The sequence below is a fragment of the Jaculus jaculus genome, chromosome X (genome assembly GCF_020740685.1).
Source record: "Jaculus jaculus isolate mJacJac1 chromosome X, mJacJac1.mat.Y.cur, whole genome shotgun sequence".
Classification (NCBI taxonomy): Eukaryota; Metazoa; Chordata; class Mammalia; order Rodentia; family Dipodidae; genus Jaculus; species Jaculus jaculus.
The window spans coordinates 137,722,831-137,747,143 of NC_059125.1; the positions used below are offsets into that span (position 1 = coordinate 137,722,831).

The 24,313-nt window shown below is 41.3% G+C and overlaps 1 protein-coding gene across 6 annotated transcripts in view; it reads right to left on the minus strand.

The window, feature by feature from the left end:
* The window catches only part of Fgf13 (fibroblast growth factor 13), a 561,729-nt gene extending 540,378 nt beyond the window's left edge, over positions 1-21,351 (minus strand). For 3 of the 6 annotated variants that reach the window (XM_045140364.1, XM_012947843.2, XM_045140363.1), the window contains exons 1-2: positions 20,821-20,976; positions 19,981-20,178 (exon numbers count right to left, since the gene is read on the minus strand). In XM_045140364.1, coding sequence (XP_044996299.1) covers positions 19,981-20,029 — 49 coding nt within the window. In that variant the 5' untranslated portion in view covers positions 20,030-20,178; positions 20,821-20,976. Of the gene's footprint in view, positions 1-19,980; positions 20,179-20,362; positions 20,385-20,608; positions 20,630-20,820; positions 20,977-21,207 lie in introns of those variants that run through there. The other 3 variants (XM_045140360.1, XM_045140362.1, XM_045140361.1) reach the window with 3 other exon arrangements.
* Positions 21,352-24,313: the final 2,962 nt, after the last annotated feature.

Consider the following 24,313-nt stretch of genomic DNA (forward strand, 5'->3'; position numbering starts at 1 on the left):
GTAAACTCTGGGAGTGATCTATTTTTGGCAACTTCTAAAGATGCTAGAGTGGGTTCAGAAGAAGAAATGGTGCATGAAAAACAAAGGATGGGAACCAATACATGGAATCATAAATCCAGATACAGCTTGCATAGTACTAGTCACATACCCCAAAGCCAAACACTACTTTTAAAGGTAACTGGGAGATGAGAAAATACATCGCATAAATATCAGAGAACCTATCCAAATCAAAATTGTACCCAAGGCTTGGACAATTCCTTAGACAATGTCTAGTATTTGATAGATATAGTTCCTACTCCCCACAAAGGGTTAAGCAAAAACAGAAAGAAAGAAAGAAAGAAAGAAAGAAAGAAAGAAAGAAAGAAAGAAAGAAAGAAAGAAAGAAAGAAAACCTTATACTGAAAACTAATTTGTACTTCTGAACAGAAGCCATGTCTCACACATGAAAGAAGCAGATAAAAACAAATAAAAATGTCAAATTCTTCTAAGACTAGGAAGTAATTTTTACCAAATGATAGAATGAGTCAAATTTCTATTCATATATGCATTTATATATGCCATTTATTTTATGGAACAGGCTCTGTCCTAGGTATTGCAAATTCAGAGATGGATAACATGTTTAAGAGTAGCAAGTTTACAGTATAGTACAAAGGATGCAGGAATAAAGGATACACTCCAAAAGAATACATGGTAAGTAATGGATGTAATCATAAAAATACATTATCTGTTCAAAACAACACTGAAAAATTTACAAACAAACATATAGACCTAAAGAGACCTATAAATACATGTGCTTCTGCACTTAAAATCTCAAAGTATCAACACATTACAACTGATATCACCATTCTCCAAAGCTTTTAAAAGTCTAGGATCTTCTTTGATTTTATTCATGTGTGATGGTTAGTCTTCATTGTCAATTTGACTAGATTTAGAATAGCTTAGGAGATACACTTCTGGTCATGAATACAAGGATCTGTTCTGAGTTTTAACTGAAGAGGGGAAGATCCACCCTGAATGTGGATGGTAACATATTATGGGCCGTAGTAACAGACTGACTGAACAATAAAGGAAAAGAGACCCGGCAGCAACAGCATTCATCTCTCTCTGCTTCCCAACATGAGACCAACTGCCTCATACTCCTGCTCTCATGCCTTCCCAATCATGAAGAACTGTCTCCACAGAGAGTCAACCTAAATGTTCTTTATTTATGTTGATTTTGTCAGAGATTGGGTCAGAACATTGAGCAAAGTACATTTACCATTTTGTTTTTATAATATATGGTGAAATATTGAGGAAACAAATAAAGTATGTGAAAACAACTTTCCCCATCAATTAAAAGAAAATGGGGTTATAAAGATAGCCTTGCAGTTAAGGTGCTTGCCTGCAAAGCCTAAGAACCCAGGTTTAATTCCCTAGCACCCACATAATCCAGATGCTCAAAGTAGCATATGATTCTGGAGTACTTTTGCAGTGGCTAGAAGCCCTGGCACTCCCATTTTCTTTCTATCTGCCTCTCTCTTAAATAAATAAATAAATAAATAGAAAAATATCTACATTCATGTTCATAACAGTACTAGTCACAATAGCCAAAATGGACACAAGATAAGTATGTATGCATGGATAAATGAATAAATCAAGATGTGCACATACATCAATGTTTATTATTCAGTTTACTCCCAAACATGCTGGAATACAGAAAACCCCAAGGAAAGTATACTATGTGAAATTAGCCAGTTACAGAATGATAAATACTGTATCATCCTACTTACATGAGTTATCCAAACTAGTTAAACCTATATAGGTTGAAAGTAGAGTGATGGTTGCCAAGAACAAGAGAAGGAAAAAATGGGAAGGTACTATTTAATGGATATAGAGTTTAAGTTTACACCATAATAAAGTTATGGGGATTGGTTATATAATAGTGTGAATATACTCAGTACTCAATTAAAGATAAAAACACAGGGCTAGGAAGATGACTGAGAGGGCAAAGATGTTTGCTTTCAAAGCCTGCTGGCTCAGGTTCAATTCCTCAGTTTCCATGTAAGAGCTGATGCAAAAAATGATGCATGCATCTGGAGTTGCAAAAGAACCTGGTTGACCATTCTCAGCCTCTCTCTCTCTCTCTGTCTTTATCTCTCTGTTTTTCTCACAAGTGAGTAGTAAATAAGATCTGATAGATAGATGGCCAGATAGATAGATAGATAGATAGATAGATAGATAGATAGATAGGGACTCACTCTAGCCCAGGTTGACCTGGAATTCACTATGTAGTGTCCGGCTGGCCTCAAACTCATAATGATTCTCCTACTTTGCCTCCAGAGTGCCAGGATTAAAGATGTGCACCACCTTGTCCAGCTATTTTTAAGAGTAAATTTCAAAAATAAAACAAATTTAAATACCAATAAAAAATGCCATTTTGTGTAACTGTTATAAAGCTCTACTAGAAAATGTTATGGTATACAGAGGCCTCAACTGGGTAACTGATGTAGAAATAACGTACTCTACGAGTGAAGATTTTCTTACCTAATACATAAATAAGAAAAAAAAATGCAATGTTCTTGCTCTCCCTGTCATTAATAAATATGAAGGTATGAGAAGGGATGAACATAGTTTTGAAAACTATTCTTGCTTGTATGGGGGGGAAACAACAAAGGCTCTCCTATTTAGGTCACAGCAGTTACTGTAAACATTTGAAGGAAATCTTCTCAATAACAGCCATCCACAAAGGACCTGGTTTTAACCATGGAATGTCATAGTGTCAATGTAAGGAAGGTTAGGGGAGAATTCTCCTGAATCATGGAGTTTAGAAAATTAAATACTGCTTTTGGATTTAGCAATAGCAAACAGACGTAATTCTTTAAATAAAGAATTTGGACTAAATAGTGTCTAAATAGCACTAAATCATAAAAAATTATTGGCTTGACAAAATAATTATAAAATCCATTAAATATTTATGTCAACCATATATATATATATATATATATATATATATATATATATATATATATATATATATATGTCAATTTTAAAGGGGAGACACATGCCTGAACCCATCAATATATTAATGTAAAAATATAAGCCAGGCGTGTTGGCACATGCCTTTAATCCCAGCACTTGGGAGGCACAGGTAGGAGGATCACCAAGAGTTCAAGGCCACCCTCAGACAACATAGTGAATTCTAGGTCAGCCTGAGCTAGTGTGAGACCTTACCTCGGAAAACTGGGAAACACACACACACACACACACACACACACACAGTGAGCTGGGGCTGGAGAGTTGGCTCATTGGTAATGGTGCTTGCCTGCAATTCCTAAAGATTCATGCTCAATTCCCCAGTATGCATATAAATCCAAATGTACATGGTGGTACATGCACCTGGAGTTTGTTTGCAGTGGCTAGAGACCCTGATGTGCCCTTCATTTTCTGTCTCTCTCTTTCTCCATATATATATATATAAATATGTAATAGGCCTTTTTTCCTCATAAATAAATAAATAAAATATACTGACCTAGATGAGCTGTTGTCAGAACCTTCTTTTAATATTATCTTGGGCAGATCACTGTCTTTATGAAGTCTGATTCTTCCTTAAAATAGAAAGGTTGGACTGGGTAATACATAATTTCCAGCCACTATTGTCAATTATTTGGAACCTGGGGAGCCAGATGTGATGGTAGATGCTGTTCATTCCAACACTGGCAAGCTGAAGAAGGGGTATCACAAGTTCAAGGGAAGCCTAGACTACACAGCAAGACCCTGAAGATCCTATATGTCTCTGTCTCTTCTCTCTGTTTCTCTGTCATACACACACACACACACACACACACACACACACACACACACACACACTGAAGAATGATTTTTTAAAGACCTGGAAAGCAAGCAAAAAAAAAAAAAAATGGACACTCTGAGTAATAGTTAATAATTATACTTGCTAGAATCTCAAATATTTACACAAGGGGCCCCATAGGTCAGTTCCAAATTTCATTTAGTTTTTATCAGGTAGACTTTTTTAGGCAAGCCCATCAGACTGGCCTTTTGCTTTTTTTATGAGAGAACAACAGTAAGAGAAAGAGAGCATGAGAGAGAGAGAGAGAGAGAAGAGAATTGCCAGGGCCTCTAGGCACTATAATCAAACTCCAGAAGCATGTGCCACCTTGCACATGTGTCACTTTATTCATCTGGCTTACGTGGGATCTGGGGAGTTGAACATGTGTCCTTAGGTCTCACAGTCAAACACCTTAACTGCTAAGACATCTCTCCAGCCCTCAAGTAGTCTTTATCAAAATATTCAGGTACACTAGAGATAACGCGATTAAAATATCTCACTCAAACAACTCTTTAAATAGTGTAAGTGCTTCCCATTCATCATTTGAGCCCAATCTGTATGTATCAAGGTTTCTGTAAACTAAGCCTTACTTCTATGAAATTTTCCCAAGTTTTGTTCTCATCAGAGCAACCACTCGCATTTCTTCCAGCCATGCACACTAAGAAACTCAACTTTAGCTCAAGGGGAACAAGTTTGTTACCTTTTACCAGATTTTTCAGATCCTAGAGAGATGCCTCTGCACTAAAAATCAATACAAGATTTTTCAGGGTATTCAGTTTTGTCACTTGTCTGGAGACAGTAGCCTGAGAAAGGAAGATGAACTGCTTTACTTCCTTTCCTTCCCTTTTTTGTGCATGCTGCCCTTTAAAGGTGTGTTCTTTGTGTCATAAATTCAAAGGTTACTTTTATGTCCAGTGGGGTAGAGGGAGGAAGCTGGGTGTTTTTTAAATGGTGAAATCTGTCAAAGTCCCAAAGTCTCATGTGATACAAATCAGGTCATCCTATACAGCCTGAACTCCCAATTCCAGAAGGGAAATAAGAACCATTTATAACTCAAAGTAACTAGCAGTAATAGGTCAATGCACTTGATTGGTCATGAACCAATTACAGCAAGCACTGTTTGATGCACAGAGGATGAGAAGAGGTGGGGGAGCACAGCACGTAGGCCTAGCTTAATCCTTACTCTCACAGCAGCCAACAAGTGCAAACCATGAAGTGATATCTAAGATGGAGCATTGATTTGCCCACCCCATCTCATCCTACTCTAGACTGAAAGATGACTATTTTAGAAGACTCATTCCTTCCCCCAGTAACATTCAAGTTACCAGTATGGTCAAGCTATTTAGACACTGACCTCTGCTATCCTAACAAGCTAGCTGTACTGAGATTTACCAGTTTCAAATATAATTCTCAATGCTCCATCCCAGCTCTCTTTTAAAGGATCTGGGATTTAGAATTCTTTTCCACCTCTATTTTCTCATAATAAGAGGGCAGGTAAGTGTTATAATGGAGATGAGATTCACCATAAGAGCAAAGAGGGTCAGAATGGGATGAAGGATAGATGCAAGCATTTTTCCATCACCCAAGGAAGCTGAGTACATAAAGCTTACACAGATGACATCAGGCCAGACCATGACTTAAGGGCTCCACTTCACAAAACAGCTGAAAACCTATGTATCCCACTCAAGAGAAAAAAAATACATATTACCATTTAATTTCTAGAGACCTTATGATGGTTTCTAAGGAAATGTCTTCTCAACTTACCTGAAGATAGAAATCACCCAGATATTGATTTACAGTTCAGTTGTTAGACTCTTAAAATTTGGGGATTATTAAAAGCTCAGCAGTTAAGGTGCTCACACACAAAGTCGCTGACCTAAGTTCCATTCCCAAATACACATGTAGGTTGGAGACACACACAAAAAAAAAAAAAAAAAAAAAAACAGTGTAAGCATCTAGCCATTTGCAGCAGGACAAGCCTTGGCATGCCACCACCATCCCAACACAGAGACATGAAAAAAAAAAATAAAACAAATTAAGATATTAAGATTCTGAGTCAGTATGTGAGGGGCAGAGATCCTTTGTTTCTTCTTCTGTTTTTAAACAAACGCTACAAGTGAATCTTAAGTTACAGGCAAACTACAGTAACACTATTCAGTTACAATGGCCCTCTAAGATAGCTATGCATCAGAGCCACTTGAGGAAGTTTACTTGAAAAACATGGTTCCCTAAGGGCTGGAAATATAGCTCAGTGAAAAAGTGCTTGTCTAGCATATACAAGGCCCTTGGTTCCATCCTTAGCATCACACACACAAAAAATGTGGCTTTCTAACATTCTTACTTTACTGAGTCAGATTCTCATGGTGGAGGATCTATGTGGCTGTCATACTGATGTCCCAGCTGGTTCAGGAACCAGAGATTTTAGTGGTACCCAGACTGCAGATCAACAATCTGTGGCTGGATTATTGTCTCCTAGATAGTTGATAGTTCAGCCCATCCAAGCCACCAGTGGCTATGACAAGCACCAGAACATGAGCTCCTTGACACATCACCAACAGGGAAGAGTGCTTCATGCACAGAATACCTGAATCCCAGGTATAAGATTGCGAAATGAGTTCTGTGAAAGCAAGACACAGTTGTGTGTTCTGTTCACTGATGTGTTTTCAGTGTCTAGAGCAGTACCTTGTATACAGAATACTCAGTATTTATTGAATGAATCAATCAATGAATTAATTAAAACATGAAATAGTAAAATGGAAATCCCTTATGGGGGTTTGAATGACAGACTAAGTACAAATCTGTAGATTTGTTTCTATTGCCCACAAGCCCCTTAACAAGAGTCCTCTAACCTGAATAATCAAGGTAAAAGTCACTATTACTTTAGTAGCATTATCAATATTATCATTGACCAATGTTTAGGCAGTATTTTTCTCTTTGGTGCTTTCCATGTATTAATCCATGCAATCATTTTTAAAAATCATGAAACTCCAAGGTGTTGTTTTATTTTTTTTTTAATTATCTTGTTTAGTCTAAGCTCCCTCAATGTGGAGACTGGAGATAGCCTTCCTGCACAAGAAGCCCTGGCCCCTTGGAGTTAAGAGAAACAAGAATTGTAACTTTGTGACTTAAAAAAAAATATTTTGGGCTGGAGAGATGGCTTAGCAGTTAAGCGCTTGCTTGTGAAGCCTAAGAACCCTGGTTTGAGGCTTGATTCCCCAGGACCCACGTTAGCCAGATACACAAATTGGCACATGCATCTGGAGTTCCTTTGCAGTGGCTGGAGGCCCTGGCATGCCCATTCTCTCTCTCTCTCTCTCTCTCTCTCTCTCTCTCTCTCTCTCTCTCTCTCTTTCTCTCCCTCCCTCTCTCTGTCGCTCTCAAATAAATAAATAAAAATATACAAAAATTTTAAAAAATTATTTGCAAGCAGAGAGACATTGAGATAGAGATAGAGAGAAGAGAGAATGGGCATGACAGGGCCTCTAGCCACTGCAAACAAACTCCAGACGCATATGCCCCTTGTGCATCTGGCTTATGCGGGTCCTGGGTAACTTAAGCTGGGTTCTTTGGCTTTGCAGTCAAATGCCTTAACCATTAAGCCATCTCTCTAGCCCTAATTTTGTGCCTTTTGTAATTTATTTCCTAGCTCATATCGCTGGATCTTACAAGTGACTATATGCATATTCCCCAGCTTTGCCACTTCTGTGGAGAAAGCAGAAACAGAATAGCTATCTCCAGAGTTATGGCACAAACTATATGCAAGTGCTTTTAGCTTTATTTTTTATATATCTCATGTCATTCTCTGCAGGCCAGCATTTGTACTCAGCTCCAGGCTTTATGTCAAGGATCTCTTATAACAGATCCCTAAAATAATCATGTGAGGCAAATATAACAATCTCCGTTTTAGAGTAAGTGTGGCTTAGAAAGGTACTCAGCAAATAAATGAAGGAATTTAGATGTGAAACCAAGTCTCTAACATCCAACTTTTTAACCATGCAGACATCTTTATTTGTAAGATGGTATGTTGTAAAGCAATAGTTGTATCCAAAATTAAGTTATAAGTATCTCATCCAGCTGTACTATGGCTGCTTTTCTAAAGGCTTTAAGTATGAGATTTTTAAATAAAGACTTTTAAATGAATCTAGGAATGATATAAAGCATTGTCATTAGGTGGCATATATTTTGAACACCTGTTTTGTGAAAAGGACTCCTGAGGATATAACAACCAAATAGAGCATAAAAGATACAAACTGTTGAAAAGTTAAGGGTGAAATATCTAGAATAGTCTATGGGTAGTGTCAGAAGGAGAATCCAGAGGCCTTGTGAGGAAGCAAGCAGCTTCTCATCCAATGACAAGATGTCTTGAAGGATGAAAGACCTTCAGGGAGGACATAGGTTAAGCTTGGACTTGAAGGGCAATATAATATAGAAATAAGGGCAATAGAAAGTGAGGAATTGTGGTAAGTAGTGGAGAAATACGAGCTTGAAGATAATAAGCCATATTTTATTCAACGTGTTTTATTTTATTAATATAATTATACACATCTACCCATCAAACACAAAAATGTGCCTAAAATTATAAATATCTAAGCTAACCACATAAGCTCCATTGTGTTGGGGGGGATGTAGTATGGTCATAGGGATGGAATCCAGAACATGGCCTGGGCTAGGCATACACCCCAGCCCTGTGTGTACAATCTACATGGACTTATTTTAAGCAAATTAGTTGTATATTCAGACATATAACTTATTGCCCACATGTAACTTTGAATTTATCAGTGTATACACACACATATGTAGCCCCATGTATGTACTTCATAGTTTTGGTGCAGTCCAGCTAGAAGTATCTCAAGGAGATACAGCGAACTCTTTCACATGCAGAAACATAAAATTACCATATACCCTTAATCAAACCCAAGTCCATACCCAGGACACCAACACTAAAAATGATGGGGCCGGATAATGATACAAAACATGCTAACATATCACTTAAAAAATAAAGTATAGACAATTATGTATTCCTTGGGTTTCAACACATATATTTAAATTATCCATGTCTGGGTGTTTTATAACACGTGCAGAAAAAAAGATGATTGGAAGGAAAATCTGCAAGAGTTAACCAATGAGTGGCATTGGGTGATATTTTCTTCTCTATGCTTTTACAATATTCCAAATTGCCCCCAGCGAACATTCATTATTGTGTAATCTCAAAAGGCAATGCAATGAAGTATAAGCAACATAAAAGTGCACAAATAAATTCAAAAGAGCCTTCAGCATGCTGCTGAAGATGTATGCTCCGTTTTGGAAGGGCTAAAACTAAATTAGCATTAACTAAAAGGCAAAACTGCAAAGCTCTTATGCTGTCCAAGCCATGACTCCAAGGTTCTGACTGGAAATTTTGGCCTGTGTCTGGTCTTTAAGGCGCCCAGCCCATCCCTTGGGTCAGGTGCATAAAGAGCAAGGTCCTTGAGGGGAGGTGGGATAGAGGAATGGGGAGAAGGAAGGCAGCCGACTCTGACACACACTCCCCTGGCACCACCACCACCTTCACACTTAATGCAGTCTCCCACCAGCCAGCTGCAAAGTGCCCCTTGGCTAGACCGCGGGTCTGGACTGGAGCGCAGGAAGCTAATGCCTGCTGCCGGCAACCTCAGGCATCCTGAGCACAGGCACCCTTGCCGAGCACAGAGCCGCTGACGCTGCTGTCTTTCTGACTCCTGCACGCCAGTACCCGCCCCGTGCCATGGGAGCTGAGAACAAGTTGGTAAAACCCTCTGATGCCCCCGCTGTCTCTGGAAGCAGCTTTGTCATGCCCGGCACCATGCAGCTCCTCTCTAAGTTTCACCTTTGGTGACACAACTTTTCCGTGTTTCTTTTTTAGGCAGCTGCCATATCACGAGGCTGATGAGCACGCTGAGGTTTGTAATAAACCCGCCTGCCAGATACATGGCGACTGAGGGACACTAGTTGACCAGACCTTTCAGCGAGGCTGCTACTTGGAAAACAAATGCTCCCTGGACTGAGAGCATGTGAGGAGCGCCCTGCCCTGTTTCCAGGAGAATAGCTCGCTTGTTGCAGTAGCTACGAAAGCCAGAGCAAATCCTAGGGCTCTGGTAAGCCTTAATGTTCAATACCCCCCCCCCAAAGGGAGAGGCAGGCATATACACAGAGAATCAAAGGCAAAATAAGCAGGTCAATTCTCAATACTTTCAAAGTCACGGTTGAAAGAAGATTCTGAAAATATCTATGGGCATATTCAAGAACTGCACTCAGCCTGCCTTCTTTCGGTTGTTTACTTGTACTTTTAACAGCAAGATAAATATTTTAAGAACTCGAGCTGTTTACTAACCCTTCCAGAGCAGCTGAAATGCTACCTACATTATTTGGAAGGATTTTAAAGAGCTGGGTATCATGTTTGTTATTAAACTTACCTATAACCACCCAGTAGAGACGTCAGTGTTAATTAAGGCTGTTAAACATAGGTTCCTGCAGCAGAGAGAAACATTACATGATCCCCAACTTTGAGAACTATAATTAATATGCTTGTGCAAGGCGAGTGTCTCTGTTAACAGATATATTTTTGGAAATATTATCTAACCAAATGCAGCATAAATAGTATGAAAAATAAAGCTAATTTCATTTCAAATGAATTTACATTCATTTAAAATGAATTATAAGTAGTGAAAAGACTTTACAACTACACCTTAAAGAGATAGGGAAGATTTCTCTCACTGCCAGAAATAGAAATATGGAGACAGAAAATCCAGAAATGTGAATTCTTCAATTAGCCCTGCCCACCCAAACGAAACCCATTTGGTTAATAAAAACCACTGACATCTGTTGACAAGAAAAGTATGGAAGGAAAACAGGAGAAAGGGAGGGAGAACTGGGCATGGTTGAGTAGGGAAATGAAACATGATTCTGATGAGAAACAGACTGAAAACATATGTCATGCAATGAAAAATAAACAAGTAGAATTTTACTCAACAGTAAATTAAAGGGAAGTATAATTTTGAGTGCACAGGTGAACAAGCTCACAGATACAGATCTGGGAACATGTACCATTGTCTTCAGCCTGACAACCACTTAAATCTTGAAAGCCACAGTCACATGGCCAATTCCCTGTAGCTAGGACCCAATCTGAAACACACATTGTGAGGTGAAATGCTAGAAAACCCAAAGTCAATGGGGAAAGAAAGCAAACCCTTTCTCATAGGACTAGATTTCTTTCATCTCTGTGAACCAAGACCCAGTACATTGTCCTATATAAAAGTAACTCAGCTATTCAGACATTTGTTTCACAGCACTACAGTAATCATGTATGTATGGGCACACTCTTCCTAATTACTTCCATGTTGGTAAATGTTAGTAATTTCATGCTCATGCAAACCTGGATTCAAAAGGAATTGACTGTTGTCTAGGGAGGCAGAATAACATAGTGTTTAAGGGGTGAATTTATACTCAGTCAAACCTGGCTCAAATCCTCATTTCGCCATCATGCTGAGCAACCTCAGGTAGAATACTCTACAGCTCTACGACACAAGATTTTCATATCAAATTAAAAGAACAGTATGATAATCTATCTTCCATAAATTGCTACAAAGTTTTCAGAAAATATTTCAGATCAAAACTGCTCCAAAAGTACTATTACTTACCTACAAATAACATTGTCTATAGTTTATCCAAGTGTTAGAAAGTCAACTATTTTTTAATTTTTTATTTATTAATTTGAGACAGACAGAAGGAGAAAGAGAGAGAGAGAGAATGGGCACACCAGGGCCTCTAGCTACTGCAAACAAACTCCAGACACATGCACCCCCTTGTGCATCTGGCTATTGTGGGATCTGGAGACTCGAACCAGGCCCTTAGGCTTTGCAGGCATACAACTTAACTGCTAAGCCATCTCTCTAGCCCAGAAAGTCAACTATTGATGATTGTTTCATTTGGGCAAAAGCTCTTTCCCAGGTGATCCTTAATTGTAGTATACATATCCCCAGCATCTCTCATAGGGAGCCACTACTGAGAAGCACTGGTTGAGCCTTTCTCTAGCATACTGCCTTCTTATATGACAACAAAACAACAAAACCAGAATTAAACATAGCATAGGAGGGCTGGGGAGATGTATTAGTGGTTAAAGGCACTTGATTGAGAAGCCTGACAGCCTGGGTTTGATTCTCCAGTACCCACATAAAGCCAGATACCCAAAGTGGTGCATGTGCCTGGAGTTCATTTGCCAGGGAAGGAGGCCTTGTCACACATTCATTCATTCTCATTCTCTCTCTCTCTCTCTCTCTCTCTCTCTCTCTCTCTCTCTCTCTCTTCTCTTCTCTTCTCTTCTCTTCTCTTCTCTTCTCTTCTCTTCTCTTCTCTTTGCTTTTAATAAATAAATGAAACTTTTTTAAACATAGCATAGGACCAAGGAGGTTTGTGCTTTATATTTATGGTTTTGTCTATTGTTTTGTTTGGAAAATGGGCTGATCATGATTGAAGCTCAACTGGCATTTAAATCATTATTCACTACTTTGGAACCTCCTGAATGCTGGGACTGCAGGCAAGCACCATCACAGGACCAATATCTTTTTTTTTTTAAATAATTTTATTTATTTATTTGAGAGTGACAGACACAGAGAGAAAGACAGATAAGAGGGAGAGAGAGAGAATGGGTGCGCCAGGGCTTCCAGCCTCTGCAAACGAACTCCAGACGCGTGCGCCCCCTTGTGCATCTGGCTAACGTGGGACCTGGGGAACCGAGCCTTGAACCGGGGTCCTTAGGCTTCACAGGCTAGCACTTAACCGCTAAGCCATCTCTCCAGCCCACCAATATTTTTTGGTAGGTGCATCGCACATGCATTCAACCATCATTTATTACTACAACCCCTTAGCTGTGAAACCTCATACAAACTATAGAATCTATCTGGGTTTTGTCTAGTCTTTAAAGTCCATATGCTGCATACAAACTGTTACTTCATTTAGCTGACACAAGGATTGAATCAGATATATGTAAAAATAATAAGACACCCAATAAATAATAATGTTCAATAATTAAACTATATTCATTGTTACTATTAAATAATGAACAAAATATGTTGGTGCCTAAAGGTATACCCTACCTTCCTTAGGTCATTCAATAATTACTTCATATTGTCTAGCTAACTATAAAACTATTCAGGGGCTGGACAGATGGCTAAGTGGTTAAGGCACTTGCCTGTAAAGTCTAATGACTCGGGTTCAGTTCCACAGTATCCACATAAAGCCAGAGGTGCAAAGTGATGCAAGTGTCTGGAGTTCAATTGCAATGGCTAGAGGACCTGGTGCACCAATTTTCTCTCTCATTGTCTGTCACTCTCTCTGTGTGTTTGTCTCTCCCTGCTTGCAAATAAAAGAAATATTAAAATAAAGCAATTCAGTATTCTTATATGAAGGACAAGAGAGATTTCCAAAAACCAGAGGACAGAAAAAGGATAATATGTATCAACTAGAGAAGGGCATATGCTGAAAAGCAAGACTTCTAGGTGTCAGATACCAAAGGTGCAAACTGCGTGTGATTCCTCTCATATGAAATTCAACAGCAGGCAAAACTTATATGTGATAATAGAAATCAAAATAGTAGTTTAGCTTTGATGGAGTAATGAATAGAAACAGGCATGAGAGAGTAGATTGACAGTATTCTATATCATTACATTTGTGCTAATTACATGGGTGTAAAATTTCATCAAAATTCATTAAGATGCATATTTTTGAGACATGGTTATTACTAAGAATAAACATTAAGTACTGAAAAGGAAATCAAGTCCACACTTTTCATTAACTGTAGCTCATTTGGCCTCTGACCTGTTTTTCACCAGAAGATTCTCCCCAGGTCCTACTGACAAGATCTAGGAAAAGGAACAAACATTCACAACTGAGAATTCCTGGGTCAAATCCAGATCAAATGTGATGACTTTGTCATCAGGCTAAGCAAGTGACCCAACTCAGGAAAGACCTATTGTGCCCCCATAGAATGTCAGTGAAAACTATACTTCAACAAAAGCCAAAAATGCTGCTGGATTAAAAAGCATCAGCAAGGATAACTAAAGCCTGCTGCCCTTTGCCTGTGGGGAAGGACATTACTAATGACACTATTATTACTTCCATTTGGAAATGAATCCTAAATCAGGCATGGTAGTGCACAGTAATCCCAGCTCCTGGGAGACAGAGGTAGGAGGATCACTGTGAGTTCGAGGCTAGCATGAAACTACATAGTGACAATGAATGCAAAAATTAATTTCAAAGACCAGAGGCAACGATAGAGAGCCCACTTTACAATAATCTCAACATATAGGAATTGTAATTTAGGCCTAGTGGTTATTACAGCCACATCTCTTTTAATACAAACCTACAAACTACCATTGCCGAAGTTAATTACCCAGTAAAACACTGCTCTAGAAGCAAAAAAGAAAAAGAAAAAGAAAAAATTGGTCATCTAATTCAAAGAAACAATACAGCTGAGGACTAGAATGGTGGTCATAATTAGCTATTATTCAAATACCAGTACATTTACTTGGAAACCCACACCCCTAAAAGTGTTTCATCAAGATATGACATTCACCCAGATGTGATGGCACACACCTGTAATCTCAGCACTTGGATGGTGAAAGTAGGAAGATCTGGAGCTCAAGTCTAGCACCAGCTACATAGTACATTTGAGATTGGCCACTAACCCTGCCTAATGGCATGCTGTCTGAAAAAGGGATATGATATTCAACAAAGTGAGAAACTTTCATGCTTAAAATTTGAGACCCAGACATGCAATAGCCCCCCCATTTTCAACGAGTAAGGAGGTTGGATAACAAGAGGATCAAACAATTCAAGAAATAAGATTTAACTGAATTTGTAGGGCTGATATATCACAAATAGATAGTCTGTATTTTAGTATGAAGATTATAATGGACTACATTACTACAGGAGAATGTGCCTGAAATTGACTCCCCAGTCTGCGTTGTTAAATCCCAGAGATGAATATGTGTTCTGGATAGAAAATGTAAATCAGTGACTACAGAAAATGAGTTATGCAGATGTTTGTGTTTTGTACTATTTTTTTTAAACTACATCATGCTTAATAATTACATCACAAAGGTAAGGATAAACTTAGCACATTAATATCCATACAGACTCCATTTTACCCATTGCTTTTTAATTCATGTGTTTCTTCTATCTTGAATTGTTTAATTTTGGTGATTACTTTCTAGTCTTTTCAAACTTCTCAACTCCAAAAAAACATAAGCCATAATGAAGGAGACACTAGAAAGCTTTTTATTGGATATATTTGAGGAGCTGCAACACATTCCGGTTGTTCTGTGTTGATTGTAATCCTGAGAATGAGGAGTTGATTTGGACATAAAACAGCACAGGTGTGCAGAGACCTGAAATACTAACAACTTCATCTTCCATCTCTGTACTTACTGCCTCCCAAATTAGCCCTCCAGCTTGCCATCCAAACCATGAGTCCAATGTCCCCAGTCTAGTTTCTGTTCTCAGGACCACCACATATTGACCTCCCTGACATACACACAGATCTCAACCGTTTCCTTCACTCCACATCTCACATTCTGTTTTGCTTAGGCTCTAATCTAGCACCCACTTACGCTCCAACCTTATCCATATCAACAGCCCTAGGATGCACCCCAGGCCTTTTTAATGACTTCAATGCATTCAAAAAAGACTTAACAAAAGCAGTACTAAAGTAGTTAAAAGATACAACATCCCTGCCCTATGTTTCAACCTGTGTCCCTTCTAGCTTCATCATCTTTTAAAAATTATTTATTTATTATTTATAAGCAGTGGAGGGAGAGAATGAATGTGTTAGGGCTTCTTACCACTGCAAATGAACTCCATGTGCATAAACCACTTCATACATCTGGTTTTATGTGGATACTGGGGAATCAAACCCGTGCCACCTGGCTTTGCAAGCACATGCCTTTAGCCCCTGAGCTATCTCTCTAACCTACTAGCTTCATCTTCTGTCAGTAACAAAGCTATATACTCTAGCAATAGAAATGAAGGAAATCTGTCCCCAACTGAGGCATATCCCTTCCCTGAGGCTGTGATCATCACGCTCAGCACAGAAGAAACTATGTAGCATATAACAAGTGACCATAAATCCATCAGTCTATGATGCTGAGATAGAAAGTCCGTTTATAAGTAATAGATTATAATTGTTACTCATAATTAAGAGGTCACCTCTGTCATGACTTCTCAGTAAACACCTGCTCTAAACATCTGCTTTACTTGGCCAAAGAGTAAGCATGAGAGTAAGCCACTCTAACCAAGATGACCTTTGGGAATGGCATTCAGAATTCAAGCCCTTATCAGCTGGCTGCCTGGCTACTATGGTCTCTACTTTGGGGGTACAGTAGAAAGCTACTGTTTTGAAAAGGTGCTAGAAAGGAAGCAGAAAATGAGCTGTAGTCATAGATGCATACAGTAAACTAGTACAGCAACAGCTATGCCAAGTGACTGGCTTCTTAGACTAGCCATGGAATTGTCTCATCATCCAGCAACCAGAAGGGAATCCATTCCTGATACTAATGCACTCACTAAGAGAACCCACAGCCCAAATGGCTTTAAATTTCATCATGATAGTGTGACTATGGGACTAAGCACAGAGCAAAGTTGTTGAATAAACACATCCTGTTCCAAATATGTAGCTACAAACTAAATGACAGAATTGTTATTAAGAACCTGCTAGCACTTTTCTTCGATCCAGAAAAGATTTACTTTCAACTGTAGCAGGCTACAAGTAGTCCAGTGCCACAGGAACATCACTGCAGTAAACCAGATACAGCCTTATCTGAGTGCTTTCCCAACAGAAAACTGCTGAACAGAGCTTATGTGACAAGGGAAAGAAGAGCCAGTCCAATCCAGGTGTATATCTATTTGGAAAAATGAATGTTATGCTTTCTGCTTCCCTGAAATGGAAATAGATCTTTTTGTTCAGAACACCATGACCCAAACCATACACACATCTGACAGTTTTAAAGTTTATGCAAACCATAAATGAATTTACAAAAGATGACCAGCTGCACAGGAGCCTTTAAAAAATAATTTTCAAACAGAATCAAGTCCCATGCCCTGCCCCTCCCAAAATAGAACAGTCTATTCTCTCTGGTTACATTATCTAAAAAGTTAAGATCACCTGCACTGACCTCAACGAGTTGAAGAAAATGTCATTTTAAAAGGCAAGCAGTAATTTACATGTTCTAAAAGCCATAGTTCTTTTGTTTGCTTGTGGTTTTGTTAGTTTGCTTTTGATAAAGGGTTTCCTTATGTAGGCCAGACTGTCCTCAAATATACCTCAGTCTCTGAAGTGCTGAGATTATAGGTGAACACTACTATACCCAGCCCAAACCATATTTCATTCAGTAGCTTACTCATTACTACTACATGTGCTTGATCAACTCCTGAAATGTAATGCTCAATGACAATCTTCTGTGTGGAGATAATAGGCTGTGGGCATGAACCCCAAGCAATTGGGTGGGAGGATGAATTGAAATGAGCAATAGGCTTTGAAGAGAGATTATGAAATTCATTCAAGCTGTTCCAAAATTATTTTATTTGGTTCAATCATTTGTGACAGCATTGTTCAAAATTAAATGTATTTTTGAAGTGTCTATTAAATGCTTACTTAATTCTGTATCTTGCTATGTTACAAAAACTATGAACACCTGAGGTTTCAAACCTCAAAAGATGGCCTCCATATAGGTTATTTGTAAATAACCAAGCCTCTTCAGGAGTATGGTCATGGTAAATAAAGTGGTTTATTTATTTATTTATTTGCTTAAAATGGTAAATAGATATAATATCATTCATCCCTAACATAATCTTTAAAATTGAACCCTATAAGTTTTCACATACTTGAAAGAAGAAAATACCAATGATAATCCTCATTTACTCAGAAAAGGAAATTCCCTTATTAAAAGTTGCCATATGAAATTAGTTTATTCTACACTTATAACCACAATTCTATCTGTTAATTACACAATTCCTACAGAGTGGAATTCCTACAGGCTTGTGGTTTCAAATATGTTGAGTCAACATAAGAAAATGTCATGACATATGCCTGGTAATATTGTTCATTATTGAGTTACAGAAAGCTGTGCTCATGTCTCCCGACTTGTTAATCCTTTCTGAACAACTGGAAATTATATTCCTGAAACATTTTTTTTGAATAAGTTTAGCCTCGAGATCCTTCAAATGTAAACTAAAATAAGCTTTAAGTAACCACCTGATGAAAATCAGGAACTAAAGTTCCATTACAATCTTTAAATACTCCAAGGTTCAAAAGGGAATATCTTGCTTAGATCAATCTGATGCTAAAATCTTCAATTGCATTCACCCCTCTGAGCTCTCAGTGTAAAATACAACCTAGGGGGGAAGATGTTGGAGTATAGCTCAGTGGCAAAGCTCTCTTCTCATGGATGAACCCCTCTCATATAATCTCCAGCACTGCCAAAAAGAAAAAAATCTTAATGATTCATTTACCTTTATCATAAAAAGGTATCTGAGATAGTTCACAATTAGGAAAGCCCTAGAAATATGTAACAGCAGTTCTACTTTTGGAACTTACTGCTTCATTTAATTTGCATGTCCTGAATGACCAACACTTCTGAATGGGTCCTATGACAATGAATGGGTACCAGTAAATCCTAAAGACAACAGATCAAACCCTCCACATATTGTCACAGCCTTTCTTCAACCACTTTGCCTAGTTGGAAACAGCTCCATTTATAAAGGCCCTGAACTGAAGACTTTGACAACTTTCTGCGGGGGAGGGCTGGTGCTGCCCTAGAATCTCCTGGGAAAGTAAGCTCTGAGAGACGGGTAGTGGCAAAAAGGAGGAGATGAGAAAAAAGAATAGGGAAAGGAGTGGGAGGAAACGGGGAGCCCATGGCTCTGAGAAGAATTGAGCCCCCTTGAACAATTATTGTGGCTCTCTGCGTTGCAAACCCACTTCTGCAGCAGTGGGTCGCTGTGGTTTAGCGTGCATGAATCCCTTAGGGTCAGTCCATCCCACAGCATTTGCTGTGGCCATTCAGGACACTTACACCTAAGGCACCTGTCTTGACTTACTGCTTCCCATAAGCACTTTCTCTGAACCCTAGTCTCCAAAGCTAATGTGTTCTGTTTGCATTTCGGAGCCAATCCAGGTCCTCTGCAAGACAATTGCTAGCTCTGGCTGGTGACAGGAGCGGACACCCCTTCCTTTTCCCGAGTTCTCTCCAGCCTGAGCCTGCTCTGTTCAGCCTCCCCATTCCACTGACGGGAGGCCACAGCCCAGATGCACACTCCAGGGAACCAGCGACCAAGAGCAGGGGCGAGGTCATCGGACCTCACTGAGCTGAGAAACCGGACGACCCCTTCCTTTGAGGCCGACTCCCTCTAGGCACTAGTGGCAAGGGGACATACAGCCTTTGTTCTCTCCGGGCTTGGCTAGGCTGCGCTTCTGTGGTTCAGCGCGGGTGGCGCCGGGGCACCCACATTGCTCACTTTTGCACGCGGCATGTCGACGGGTGAAAACTCCTGCCTTCCCCTGGGAGTGGGTGAATTGGGAGTTCGGGAGTAAGGGGTATGAGGGTGTAAAGCAGCGCTGGGGGAGGGGATCTGCGTCTCGGCCAGGCTCTTTGTTTGCATTGGGGGCAGGGAGAGGGGGGTTGAAGGTGTCTTTGAGCTTGGGTCCTGAGAGCGGGACAAATTACTGAGTATGTCACCATGTAGCACCAGCGCATCACTCATATGCACACTCGCGCGCGCACACACATACACACGCACGCACACACGCACGCACACACACATACAAATGCACAGATAGGCGGTCGTTGTAGCAGGCAGCGCTACACGCTGCAGCAGCCTTGTCTGCCCGCAGCGCCACCAGCGTGCGTTCACCGGGGCAGTGGAGGAGGCTGGAGGAACTCGAGGGGTGTCAATTCCGTGAGGAAGAAGGGAAAGTGGTGCAAACCCAGTCTTCCCTAGCGCCCGGACCTTCCTTGCCTGCCCGGGGTCGCAGAGGTCATCGACAGCTTAGGCTCTAGGAAGGAAACTGGGAGCCACCGGAGGGCGGCGCGCACGCAAGGGGGTGAGGGCCAAAGGGAAGCAGGCGGACTGGCCGGCGAGCTTACCCTTAGAAGCATCTTTCTCCTCTTTGGGCTTGGTCACCTTTCCACTCATAGATCCCAGCTTGCTTGACAAGGTTCGCCCAGGAGACGGAAGTCCTCGCCGAGCGGGCTGGACTTGGGAGAGTGCTTAGGGCGGCAAGTCGTGATCCCGAGCTGTCTTCAGCGTGGCTCCGGGTGGATTCCGCTGTTCCTTGCCGCCGCCTGCGAGAGAGTGGGGAGGAAAGGAAAGGGGTGAAGGAGGAGCCGCCGCGAGCCCCAGCGGCCGGCCGCGGGAGGAGAGGCGGGTAGCGCTCCAGAAGTGGAGAGACAAAGCGGTGCGGCCGCTGCCTCCGCGCCCCGCCACTCCAGCCCGCCCGCCTGTCCGTCGAGAGCCTCACTCGCCAACCTCGGGGTGTCCGAGAGGCGCCGCTGGGACTCCCCGGATTTCGCCGCCGGTCTGCCGGGGCTCTGCGCGGGTCGCTTCCCGGGTCAGCGCTGGCCGCGCCGGGAGTTGCCTGGGTGGGCTACCCGCGCACTGACGGGCAGCCTTCCCCCGCCTCTACCCAATCTGCTGCGGACCGGCAACTCCATCAAAATAAAATCCCGAGGAAGGTTTTCCCCTGTAAATCACAACAAAGACGAAAATATTCACTTAAAAATAACGAGCCTCCCCGAAAGGGAAATGTTTGAACATGTGATGAGCAATGTGTGAGCCTGTTACACCGCAGAGCCTCGCAGCTTCTCGCCCGCGGGGACTCGGAACAGGAGAATCGCCTCTTCCTCTCCCTTTAATCCATTTTCAGGTTCCTGTTATTCTTCCAAGAGGGGCCCGAGTTGCTCGCTAGCGCAAGGGATGGCCCTTACCTGCTCTCTCTCCCTACACCCACACCCGCGCGGAGCTCCCTCGCTCGCACGCTCCTTCTCAAGAACTCTCAGGTCCCAGAGAGCAGCGGATCCAGCCCAGGGTGCATTCTATATAAACCGCAAGGTGTGGGTACGCTGGGGGCGGGGGGCGGCCGGCGAGGGCGGGGCCCCACAAAGCCGCCTGCCGGCTGTAGTAAAAGCCGAGCTCGGCAGGGGCGCGCCGACGTCAGCTACCGCTTGGCCAAACCCTTCCAGCCCACGGGAGTGCGGGATCCGTTGTGAGCATCCAAGCCAGGAGTACCCAACCTCCGCCCTGGTTACTCACTCTACTCCCTTTGCCGGCTTTCCTGGCCGGGCTACCCAGGCCCCGCACGGATCGCCACCTACACTTTGGGGACTCCGCTCTTGGCAACCGCTTGCACCGAGTGGTGGAATCTCGGTCCGGGAGTCGGTGACTTCGCCTCAGGCCAGCTGCCCAAGTTGTGACAGCCCGGTTCCCCAGAAGGAGAGAAGGGAGCTCGCTGGGATCTGGGTGTCTATAGGGCAGAGAGTGAAACTGACCCAGGCGGCCACCTCGCAACCCCACCCCCGCACGCTGGCCCCTCCTCCTAGGGCTGGTTCCTCTGGTTGACAACCTGGACAGATTCCCCACCGCTCAAGTTAGGCAGCTCTAAGTGAGTGACGTGGGGCTTGCCTTTGGGGCCAGAGAGGAAAAGTAGGAGCAACATGTCCTCTGAGGTATACTTGGGACAATGCAGAGTCGGTCCTTGAAGATTAGAACTAGAAAGAGAAACAGTTTGTGACAGGAGTGTGTGAGGAGGAACTGGGAAGTCAGGACTTAACCCCTAAGTATTAGAAAAACTTCCTTGGCAATTTTTCCCCTCTGTTAGTGGAAACCAACATAGAATCTGTTAAGAAGCTGGTTGGCTGCTGGCATGACCTAGTCCACGGAGTCATCCATTAATCAGCCTGTAGGCTTCATTCTGGGCATGGAGATGTGCTAGTGAGTCCCAAGCACAAAATCCATGCACCTAGTCCACTCAACCCCACCCGCTCCTTAATACAGTTTTGTTAATGGTATTAAACCAGGCGAAGAAATCATATAGATGGATTAGTCCTACTGAATCCCAGGCGATAAGTCAATTATAAGAGCCTGCGGTGGCTTTCCAGACCAGGAGTGTGGGCTGCCCCTGCTGCCAGCTGGGGTCTAAAGGTCAGCAACCCTCTAAACTCAATTTGCAGCCTCCATGTTCAGTCTGGGAGGAACTGGAGGCCTGGTTTTTGTGTATATTATATCTAATAACCTGGTGCTTGATGACACAATGTAATTATGCAACCCAAAGTTAGACCATTACTTAATATCAATATTGTGGTAAGAAAGGAATTTCTTTTCAAATGAGCAGAATTTTAAAAGGTTGGTAATTTGTGTTGGTTTAGAGGAAATGGCATGAGGAAAGAGGTAAACAGAGTTTACACCCAACAATAATCACCACTCATTTTGTGTCTAAGCTTTGTCATTCAGTGGGGCTAAATGTTTTTACATCATTTTCTTATTTACTTTTCACAACAACAACCCTAGTAAGTGTTGGTAGACTTGTTATTTTCATTTTACAAATGAAAAATCAGGGCTTGGAGGAGTTAACTTTTTTCTTCAGACATACTCTCACCATGTAACCCAGGCTGATGCAAAGGTTAAAGGAATAAAACACCATACCCAGATGGGCATTAAGTAACTTTCTAAGAGGACATATAGCTGGTAATTGGTAAAGGCTTGGTAGGAAGCCACATAGATCTATTTCAAAACCTAGTCGCCCATCACAGCACACCAGCTCTTGGTACTTCTATTGGCCTTCCATAAAGAGAGGGAAAGAGAAATGATTTCACTGGACCTACCTACCAATCCTAAACTTATGTCTTTCCACACTCCCTTACACATGCACACACACACGATTTCTACATACATATTTCATTTGCTTTGCTCACATCCTCCAGATAAGCAACAAGACTATGACACATGTGTGCATACTGAGTGTCTCAGGTTTCTGACCACAGTAAGGTATCCAGAAGGTTCTCTATCTGCAAAGATAAGATCCACACTCTCACCCTCAGTGCTCTATAATCAGTGACACCTCCAGCATAACTTCCAGCTAGAAACCAGATACCTCTGTTCCTGAAAGGACATTAACAGTGAACATGTGACAAAACCTAGGTTAGTATCACAAAGGTGTATTAAAGGGATGTCTTCTTGGAAGTATGAATAGAGTCTTCCTATCTATGAAAAACTGTGTGATTACTCAATGTAAACCACCTTGCCAAAAAAATTAAGCATAAAAGAAACAGCATATGCAAAACACTACAGTGTCATGTGTTCATATGGAGGAAATCAATAACATTAAAAAACCTTTATTCCAAACACTAAGAATTATGATTCTCCTACATGAACATGCAAGCTTACCTAAATAAAGCTCCTGGAGAATCTACTGGGAAAGTTATGGCTACCCTGTTCTGTAAAAGGAGTGGGGTCTCCCTTCTTTGAAGTCCTGTGAGATATTTAATATGAACAGTGTTGTTAGCACTGACTCAATAAGAGGCATGCTCTAGTGTTCAGCTCCCAAACTACGTGGAAATGAAGAATTATCAGCTGAGAGAAGATACAACACTGGGCAGGATGATTATGGGGTGGTCTTCCTACCGTAACTACCAGAGAATGAAACTGTGTTGTGTTGTATTTTAAGATAGGGTCTCACTGTATATGCTAGGCTGACTTTGAAGTAGCCTGTGTAGCCCAGGTTGGACTCGAATTCACAATCCTCTTAAATTTCCCTGCAGAGTGCTGGGAACCATGTTCACTTAGGGATTCAGCCTTAAGGCATCACAGAAAAGATCTGGCTTAGCTTATGCTATTACTTCTTCATCATAAAGACCCATGCTCTCACCATTTCATAGGGTAAAAGAATCTTCAGTTTTCAGCCAAACAATCTTCACTGTCTGGTTAATTCACATCTTTCATCCTTGTCAGTATAATGAAATATGTTCTACCCTACTTCCCCTCCTATGAGAGAAATGGTCACAGACCTAATAGATCATGGAGCACAGGGATTACAATGTATAATAAACAACTTAATCCTAAAATGAAGGAAATATCCTGAAAACAAACAAAATTGCGATAGCCATATCTATAGAGAGGGATAGGCTATTGGTTGGTAAGGTTAGGCTGAGTGGAAGCAAAAAGACCCATAGGTATAGGGCTATAGCCTGTGCTGGATTGCTTGATGGTAGAGACAATATCAACCAAGTATGAACAAATTAGATATTTTAATTACAAGATAGTTTTTCACTGGACAAAACATGGTTTTCATGCACAACATTGCTGAGCAGAAATTATGTTCTGTTCTGGTAAAAGGCACCACATAAAGCAGATGCACACACAGGTGCATGTGTCTGTAGTTCATTTGCAGTGACCGAAGGCCCTAAAGTGCCCATTCTTTCCCTC